Source organism: Coregonus clupeaformis, chromosome 15 (genome assembly GCF_020615455.1).
Source record: "Coregonus clupeaformis isolate EN_2021a chromosome 15, ASM2061545v1, whole genome shotgun sequence".
Classification (NCBI taxonomy): domain Eukaryota; kingdom Metazoa; phylum Chordata; class Actinopteri; order Salmoniformes; family Salmonidae; genus Coregonus; species Coregonus clupeaformis.
Window position 1 is genome coordinate 64,583,485 of NC_059206.1, and position 9,898 is coordinate 64,593,382.

Here is a 9,898-nt window from a genome sequence, read left to right on the forward strand (position 1 = left end):
TGCAAAATGGTGAAAGCCCTCAGTGGTGCTGCCCATGCTAAAACTGGCTTTTGGCCACTAGAGGCCTCTATCATTCTCTATTACATTTTTTTACATTTTAGTCATTTAGCAGACGCTCTTATCCAGAGCGACTTACAGTTAGTGAGTGCATACATTTTCATACTGTATTTCATACTCTATAGTGTACATACACTGAGAAATAGCTACAGAACTGGTATAGGATGGGTGAGAGGTATCCAGTGGCGATTTTAGCATGTACATTTTGGTGGGGCCAAAGAATATACATGTGGGATGCATGCCAGCAAAGCCACTACACTACACAACACTAAACAATACATTCATTGCGCTATAACGGTGACAAACGGTGCCCACAAACTGTTAGGGCCTACATAAAGCTGTCCCAACAGCAGAGTCCCAACACCTTACCACTGCTACACCTGGCTATCAGAGGAGCCTTGTCTGGCAGCGAAACAGTTCATTCAGCCTCATTTACTGCCTTTTTAAAAAACAAAGCTGATATGGCTGACTTGCTTAAACAAATGTGGTTTCTACTGACAATTGAGATGTACAAACTATGGCATAAGGGGACGACGAGCGGATGATAGGCAATCCGTAATTTCGATTAAGACATTAATGAGCGAGCTAGGACGGACGTAGTCAATATAACTATTTGTTCAGCACTTTTGAAATGTACTGCGACAGAATTCAGAACATGGGCCGTTCTTACATTACACCAAGTCAGAACCGTAGGATAAATAAAGGGGGCATATAAGCAGACAATGAAAGCTCTTACAATATTCGATGATTAGATTTCTCTAAAACAGGTTACAGGCTACATGTGCACCACCAAGTCAGAACTGTAGGCGAAATTAAGAGGTGAAAATAGACCAAATGATTAGGGTGAGGCACATGGGCTACTAACAGCTTACTACACAACATACACTTAGTGTTACTTTCTTAGCTACAGTATACATATCTCCCTGGCATATTACATCATTTATGCAGCAGCATATAAGACATTTTTGGACTCACCTTGTTGTGATGTGCTCACTTGAACAGGAAGGTGGCGCAGAGGTTCTTCGTGGGGAAAAAATGTTCATCAAAGAAAGAGAAAGAGGCAGGATTTACAATTCCGAGCTGGACGTTCAAAACGTATTTTTCCCAGTCGGAGCTCGTTTATTCCCGACTTCCCGGTTGCAACGCTTGCAGTTAGCCGCCGTCACCGATTCCTTCCAAACCACTCATTGTTGAATTTGTGATTTCCAACTTGTTGTGTAATGTTTATGTCCAATGGCAGATGAGCACCTATACGTTTTAGCTATATTTTCTCTTCATATGACAAGGATTAAAAAGGATTTGCCAGTGGATTGTCGACTTGATTCATGATGATGGCTGCTAGCTTAGATTTTGAAAGTAAGATGTTGACATGATCAGTCCAATCAAAGCTACTGTATATATAACGTGATTTGACATAATTCTATCTGTGGCCAATGACCTTTAGCCTTGTTGGAAGGGCACTTCTAATGTAACTCTATGGCAGGACCCAAAGGGCTTGAATCTTCGATGTCTACCCTTACTAAGGATTTAGACTTGGCAGGGATGTAGTGACAGAACACTGAGCCAATCACGGCGCAACTCTCCTATTTTCTGCTCTTGCCCCACCACCACAGAAAACAGTGAGCTAGGCTGAAACACCTGAATTTTGGAGCTGCCTTACTCAAGAAAACAACAAAGAGACCTGTATGCCGCTTTATTAACTCAATTCTATATATATATATTTTTTTTTACATTGTTTGCAAACTGATATGTGACACATATTAATGACCAAATCACATACAAAACAGGCAAGCCCCCTCTATTTGGTATTTTATTTTTGTTGCTAAAAATGTGGGGCTCAAAACAGAATGAATGAGGGGTCGCCACTGGAGGTAACACAAAGGGTGTTTCTGCAAGAATCATAGCATTAGAAAGAGGACTCATCTTTATATCTGTGCCATTATAGCGTCTGTGACAGCATGGGGAGCGCCATTGAGGCTACAATGCATAGGAATCCCCACCCAGTTGACTATTTTAAAATGGTGGATGATGGCAATGTCCATACTAAAACAGGTTATATCCATGATCTCTATGCCAAGAATACGAAGGAGAGAGGAGGGTAACCTTTGACCATGTATTAATTGATCTAACTTTATTAAACGACACCATTCGCCAGAGTAGCCTGTAATTCTCTAGGCAGCCGAAGGAGTAGAGCATAGACTGTGTGACGTAAAAGTAGTATGGGAAGAGGGTTCCAGAGAATTCGGAAAAATGCAGCCTCTCCGTAATTAGTATTCTATGTAACGGAACTGAATATAATAGCATAGTATAACGCTACTCTAAGACAACAACAAAAAACACCACCTAATTTATTATGAGATTTCAGGATGATTGTGCGAATGGTCGCATTTCTCTCATGTGGCACGCCACTAGGCAAAATGTGTGCTTTGATTGAAACAATACAGTTAGAATAGGCCAACAGTTTGTTAAAAGCAGTTACTTTGGTAGCTATGTCTATTTAGGTGGAAATATACATTTTTGCCATTACATAGTCACTTGCATGACATTCCAGAGCAGTAGAGGGCAGTATGCCCAAAAAAGCGTTTTCTATTGCCAACACGAACAAGCAGTTGATTGGTGCATTGCAAAAACCCGGCAGAAGACAAGCGGTCGAAAGAAAGAATACGGTAGCAGCTGTTCATTTTCAGGTAAAGTGCTCCAGCTATAGTTCTTCTCCATATACTAAGGACGACATTGTCTTATGATGCACTTCTGCATCACGTTGATGGGATGTCGCTTAATTTTCTTGAATCTATCAGTTTCCAACAGCAAACAACAATTAGCTAGCTAACATAGCGCTGGAGCTAGCTACCACGCTAACTAGGTTACTCATGGAAGCTGGAAGGTTAGTTAGCTGCTAGCCAATCAATCTAGAATTTTATTTATTTTATTTTATTTCACCTTTATTTAACCAGGTAAGCCAGTTGAGAACAAGTTCTCATTTACAACTGCGACCTGGCCAAGATAAAGCAGTGCGATAAAAAACAACAACACAGTTACATATGGGGTAAAACAAAACATAAAGTCAAAAATAGAAGCCTTGCTTTTTGTTCGGGTTACGACGTTATGTTTGTCTGTGTTGTAAACATTGACTCCTCACGCTATGACTGGTGTAGCTAACGTTATTGCAGCTAGTTAGCTAACTTGGCTAAGTAGGTTATAGAATGGGAGCCAACTAGTCGGTAAGCTATTGGCTAACGTCTAGTTAGCTAGTAAAACTCAGAATGACACTGGCTGTAAGTCAGGTGCAGAAGCTAGCGTTACTAATGTCTTAGCCCTTGATCATGACTCAGTTCCAATACATTAGTCATTGGACGAAGGCGTCTTCTGCAGGGGTGAGTAAGGGCAGACATTTTATAGCGCAAGGAAATATGTACGGGAGATGGTGTCATATAATGGGAACAGAAGGGAGGAGGTTGTGTAGGATGAGATTAGGGCATACGGGATTGAATTCATCTTTGAAATTGATAAGGAAACATGTTACTGGAATGTGCAATGGCAGTATGGTAGAGGACATGTATGATTATTATTATTACTTTGTGAAATACATGATGTAGAAATGGAGAGGTTGTTTAACACGGTCAGAGAGGTTGGACGGGAATGGAGAGTGGGTGGGGTGATGGGAGTAGTGAGGTTTGTAAGGAATTATTTCATTTTATTAGAAATGCAGGGTTAGTTAAGAGAATATAGTGGTATAGATAGGTCATGAACGGCCTCACACGCCAGTACAGTAGGTGGCGGTGTATGCACCTGTCAGTTGGTTGCGATTCGCTAATAAAACTTGAAGAAGAAAAAGTTGTTTTCCCGCAGTTCTGTTAACGACGGCGAAGGAGCGAAGGACGCTGTGTGCTAGCTTAGCCATCAGTCCTAAGGAGGACGCCGATACGCAAGCAATGTTTATTGACATTTATAAACATTCAAACACAGTGTCGGGATTGTAGTTGACATGAGGCAGTCTTGGACGAAGCTAATGTCTGAGAACTGTAGGGACAAGGCAGAATGCCGCCTAGAGTTTGAGAGCTAGGTGAAGCTAGGGTAGCTGTATATATCTCACTTACTTTCCCGTGTTCTTCTTATTTCTATTTATTGTGTGTTTTTGTTCTATTTTATAGTACTATATATTGATGTTGATTACTGCATTGTTGGGAAAAGAGTTTGCAAGAAAGGCATTTCACTGTACTCGTGCACGCGACAATAAAACGTCAAACGTTAATCTGCCTCTTTTCTTGCGGCAGGAGCCCAGTGATAGATGAACCATGGTTGATCCACTGGAGAACGGCTTGTTTGACATTCCTGACAATGACAACATGGATGAGACCTTCCCTCCTCTCCCTCCTCCCTTCTCACCAGGAGAGGGAGGAGATCCCTTTACAGGTGAGGACAATGACAACTATAGCTCACAGTACCTAGCCTGCTTCCAGATCTGGTTGTGCTGTTTTTGCAAACTGCTACGGTTGCTTGTCATGCTTATGATCTGGGACCAGGCTGCACACAATACCCAACACAAACCTGTTGGCGGACTCTGTGATATGACATCATCATTATATACACAGCTGGGAAACTTGCTGCTTACAGACAATCAATGACAATATAATGGGTAGATATGGTTTCCATTGATCTCATGATGGTTGTTCAGGGGAGGGCGACGGAGAGATCTCCAAGTTGGCTGAAGTCCCTGCTGCCAAGAGGAGAGGCGTCAAGAGACCACAGCCTAAACTGGACTCTCAGAGGTAGGTGCGTATTAGCCTGGAGGCCTGACGTTGAATTGTATTGTATTCAACGTCGGGCAAAAATTAACGTTTGGATCAGGAACGTTTCCTCTCACAACCTCTACAAGCCAGAATGTTGAATAAAATGATATTGTCACATACTTTACCGGTTGTCCGTGTGGTTGGTCCTTTTGGTGGTTAGAAACGTGAGACTATATATCCACAGGAAAGTATAATTACGGCAACTTTTGGAAGCGCTGGTAGTGCGTTCAGATTTCTATCACCCGACGCATTCGCAGAACCATGTGATCAGGTGCACCAGCTTGGCTAGTATGCATGTTTTCATCTTGTGCGCTTGCTTCAGGTGATAGAAATATGAAAGCCCAACCAGCGCTTTGAAAAGTTGTGTAATTATACTTTCCTGTGGATATATTGAGTACGGTTACATGCACACAATAATGTGATTTATTGTGGATAGTCAGATTAATATAATAGTTTGATTTTTAAAACGTTTACATGCTTTTGTCGAAAATAATGATTCCCCTAATAATCCTGTTTTTTAAATGGACACATCTGAAATCAGGCTACCTGATAGCGCTCTGATAAATGCAGAAAATCATCAATCAAAATAAACGTTCTATCACAGTCAACCTGTTATTTTTGGGAAGCATATTTGATTCTGAGTTCGGACATGTAAAGTTTGTATGTGAAAACTATTTCCAAGACCCATACATTCAGTTGTTCCTAACTTACTTAACTCGTGCTAAAGAGGGAGGCTCGGTCGGCTGGTGCCAACACATGCCCAGATCAAAAACACAACTGGAATGTTGATTAAGGTGTTTACATGTCCTAATAATTCCAACGATTGCTCAGAAAACCTGGTGTTTTAATTGGCGTATGCTTACTTTGATTATGACCGTACACCGATTTAAAGATAAACAGAGTAAGGTGTTTACATTACTAATACCATACTCTATCTTCTGCCATAATCAGTTTAATATCGACTTATTTGTGTGCATGTAAACATACTCATTGCCTCACAGTCCTACCTGCAAAAGGACCAAGCACACGGACAACCGGTAAAGTAAGTTAAAATATAATTATATTCAACATTATAGCTTGTAGAGGTCGTGAGAGAGAACCTTCCTAATCCAAACGCTCATTTATGCCGGATGTGAAATTCAATGTCTGGTTTCTAGGCTGTGTGTGGGTGTGTTGTGTGACTGTGTTCAGAGAGTGATTGGTAACTCTTGGTCCAACTAACCATGGCAAAACCCCCCTCAGTTAGGCATGAGATTGGTCCATATGGGAGAAAAGTCACATCATAGAAAGTTAGATTCATATGAAATAGAATTGTTGCATATTGTCCCTGTTCTGTAACAATCAAAGGAGTTTGTAAAAAAATACTGCCAGCTTTTGATGATCAAATCATTGTGGATTCTCTTTGTCTTGGCAGCAACATTGCAGAGCTGTTTGATGCTTGAAGTTCAATAGCCAGTGTTTTTGTTAACATGTTTTACTCCAGGCTGACATCAGAAAGAGGACTTCCGGCTCTTCGCACCCTGTTTGACAACGTTCATTTCAAAGGCAAAGGACACGAGGTAAAGCTAACAGCTGATTCAAGTATTGTCTGTTGAGCAGATGGTATGTTTTGCCTATTTTATTTTTTACTCAAAGTGAAAGGCATCGATTGCCAAAAGGTTACCCAGGTAACTCCCACAGTAGCTAAAGGGTGTGTTTTTGTGTGTGTTTTCCACCAGGCTGAGGACTTGCGGGTGCTGATGCAGAGGATGGAGAACTGGGCTCACAGGCTGTACCCCAAACTACAGTTTGAAGACTTCATAGACAAACTGGAGACACTAGGCAGCAAGAAAGAAGTCCAGGTCAGACTGATACACCCTCGTTGTTATAATCAACATCCAGGTCAGACTGATACACCCTCGTTGTTATAATCAACATCCAGGTCAGACTGATACACCCTCGTTGTTATAATCAACATCCAGGTCAGACTGATACACCCTCGTTGTTATAATCAACATCCAGGTCAGACTGATACACCCTCGTTGTTATAATCAACATCCAGGTCAGACTGATACACCCTCGTTGTTATAATCAACATCCAGGTCAGACTGATACACCCTCGTTGTTATAATCAACATCCAGGTCAGACTGATACACCCTCGTTGTTATAATCAACATCCAGGTCAGACTGATACACCCTCGTTGTTATAATCAACATCCAGGTCAGACTGATACACCCTCGTTGTTATAATCAACATCCAGGTCAGACTGATACACCCTCGTTGTTATAATCAACATCCTGAAGTGGGGTGGAGTCAGCATGAATGTAGGGTGGAAGTAGTAAGTATGATCATCTGAATTCTTGCTTTATTTCTCAGACCTGTCTCAAGCGAATACGGTTGGACATGCCGTTAATACATGAAGACTTCATAGGCAACGATGGTAAGAAGAAAATGTCACTAACTACATTAGTGTTAGAAAATAGTAGTAGTAGTGTCTAGGGGGTAGATATGATGTAGTAGTAGTAGTAGTAGTGTCTAGGGTATAGATATGATGTAGTAGTAGTGTCTAGGGGTAGATATGATGTAGTAGTAGTAGTGTCTAGGGTATAGATATGATGTAGTAGTAGTAGTAGTGTCTAGGGTATAGATATGAAGTAGTAGTAGTGTCTAGGGTATAGATATGATGTAGTAGTAGTAGTAGTGTCTAGGGTATAGATATGATGTAGTAGTAGTAGTAGTGTCTAGGGTATAGATATGATGTAGTAGTAGTAGTAGTGTCTAGGGTATAGATATGATGTAGTAGTAGTAGTAGTGTCTAGGGTATAGATATGATGTAGTAGTAGTAGTAGTAGTGTCTAGGGTATAGATATGATGTAGTAGTAGTAGTAGTGTCTAGGGTATAGATATGATGTAGTAGTGTCTAGGGTATAGATATGATGTAGTAGTAGTAGTGTCTAGGGTATAGATATGATGTAGTAGTAGTAGTGTCTAGGGGTAGATATGATGTAGTAGTAGTAGTGTCTAGGGGTAGATATGATGTAGTAGTAGTAGTAGTGTCTAGGGGTAGATATGATGTAGTAGTAGTAGTAGTGTCTAGGGGTAGATATGATGTAGTAGTAGATTTGTATTGATTTCTAGCAGTCATGAACTGAATTGTACACTGATTTAGAAAATGAGATGTGGGATTCAGCGTTATAACTGACCCATCTCCATTGGTCCAGGTGGGATTCAGCGTTATAACTGACCCATCTCCATTGGTCCAGGTGGGATTCAGCATTATAACTGACCCATCTCCATTGATCCAGGTGGGATTCAGCGTTATAACTGACCCATCTCCATTGATCCAGGTGACGACGACGCAGTGGCATCGAGTGACGGACGTGTCGTCAACCATGACGACCCAGACCCGTTTGGAGACGGGGGTTTCGCTGAAAACCCCCCAGGACCGGCCCCCTCCCAGTTCCTCTCCTCTCAGGCTGGTCCGGTCCACTCCACCCCAGCCCCCTCCCAGTTCCTCTCCTCTCAGGCTGGTCCGGTCCACTCCACCCCGGCCCCCTCCCAGTTCCTCTCCTCTCAGGCTGGTCCGGTCCACTCCACTCCAGCCCCCTCCCAGTTCCTCTCCTCTCAGGCTGGTCCGGTCCACTCCACCCCAGCCCCCTCCCTGACAGAGGAGCAGCAGAGACGTATAGAACTGAACAAACAGCTAGCCTTAGAGAGGAGACTGGCCCGCGTGCAGCAACACACAGGTCAGACACTACATCACACTTAGGCGGACATTTTTGACAGTGCCAAAAAAAATCGAAACTACCTGAGATTGAGCATGTTGGTGGGGATCGTCCTGATCAAGGTGCTGGGCACAATCACTAATCTTGATCACATGACTAGTTATTTGGGATGCTAGCTGTGTAGATCAGTGATTGTGCGCTGAGCCTTGCTTGCTCGAGCTGACCCCTCTCAATCACGCTGACTAACTTCATGTGCTGCATTGTTGACAATCCAATAGATACATTTCCATTTTACCCTTGATGGAGGACAATAAGGTTTCTCCCTCCCTCTCTCAGGTGGCTCCCAGGAGATGACCTCCAGCCAGTCAGCAGACGGACCCTCTACCTCCCAGTCCCAGGAGATGACCTCCAGCCAGTCAGCAGACGGACCCTCTACCTCCCAGTCCCAGGAGATGACCTCCAGCCAGTCAGCAGACGGACCCTCTACCTCCCAGTCCCAGGAGATGACCTCCAGCCAGTCAGCAGACGGACCCTCTAAATCCCAGTCCCAGGAGATGACCTCCAGCCAGTCAGCAGACAGACCCTCTACCTCCCAGTCCCAGGAGATGACCTCCAGCCAGTCAGCAGACGGACCCTCTACCTCCCAGTCCCAGGAGATGACCTCCAGCCAGTCAGCAGACGGACCCTCCACCAGCTCCGCCTCCTCCTCACACCCCTTCCCCAGCCAGCAGCAGCAGGACGGGGAGGATGAAGACCCGGACCCAGAGGACCAGGGCCAGAGCAGGCCAGACCACCCCAGGGACAGAGCTCTAAACACGGCTTCCCCTGCTGAGGCTGACTCCCTCTCCCCTGACTCCCTGCTGTGTGAGGGAGCAGTAGCCAGCCAGCCCTGTTCCTGAGATGAGCAATGGCAGGAAGACAGCAGCGACAGGGAGACACACAGGACAGAATCGCCATGGCTCCCACTGTAAGCATACACACTCACCCAGCACTAAGGGACGCTGTCTTCTAGGACTGCCAACCAATCTGAGGATGTTTTCTCTCTGTTCAAGGACATTTTCAATGCATTTTATACAAATCTAAAAACGTGGTCATGTGTTATCGACCATTTTTCCTCTTTAATAAATGTTGCCATACGGGCCAAACATCCTGCCGTAGAGTACTGTTTTCTTTCCTTGTTGCTCTTCTGAGCAAAACGCCTCATCACAAGCCATAGAAAACGCCTCATCACAAGCCATAGAAAACGCCTCATCACAAGCCATAGAAAACGCCTCATCACAAGCCATAGAAAACGCCTCATCACCAGCCATAGAAAACGCCTCATCACCAGCCATAGAAAACGCCT

At 43.6% G+C, this 9,898-nt stretch overlaps 1 protein-coding gene across 8 annotated transcripts; it reads left to right on the top strand.

Moving 5' to 3' along the window:
- The first annotated feature begins 2,641 nt into the window (after nucleotides 1-2,641).
- On the top strand, nucleotides 2,642-9,700 carry tipin (timeless interacting protein). Of its 8 annotated transcripts, none has more exons than XM_045225287.1 (8): nucleotides 2,642-2,744; nucleotides 4,332-4,470; nucleotides 4,733-4,830; nucleotides 6,331-6,406; nucleotides 6,566-6,688; nucleotides 7,205-7,268; nucleotides 8,176-8,574; nucleotides 8,890-9,700. In XM_045225287.1, the coding sequence occupies exons 2-8, from the start codon at nucleotides 4,396-4,398 to the stop codon at nucleotides 9,450-9,452; spliced, it is 1,398 nt and encodes a 465-aa protein (XP_045081222.1). In that variant the 5' UTR covers nucleotides 2,642-2,744; nucleotides 4,332-4,395; the 3' UTR covers nucleotides 9,453-9,700. The 8 variants fall into 8 exon arrangements, with proteins under 8 accessions (XP_045081222.1, XP_045081218.1, XP_045081224.1 ...); XM_045225283.1 differs by having other exon boundaries at nucleotides 2,643-2,744; nucleotides 4,733-4,826; XM_045225289.1 differs by lacking the exon at nucleotides 2,642-2,744 and adding an exon at nucleotides 3,750-4,137.
- Nucleotides 9,701-9,898: the final 198 nt, after the last annotated feature.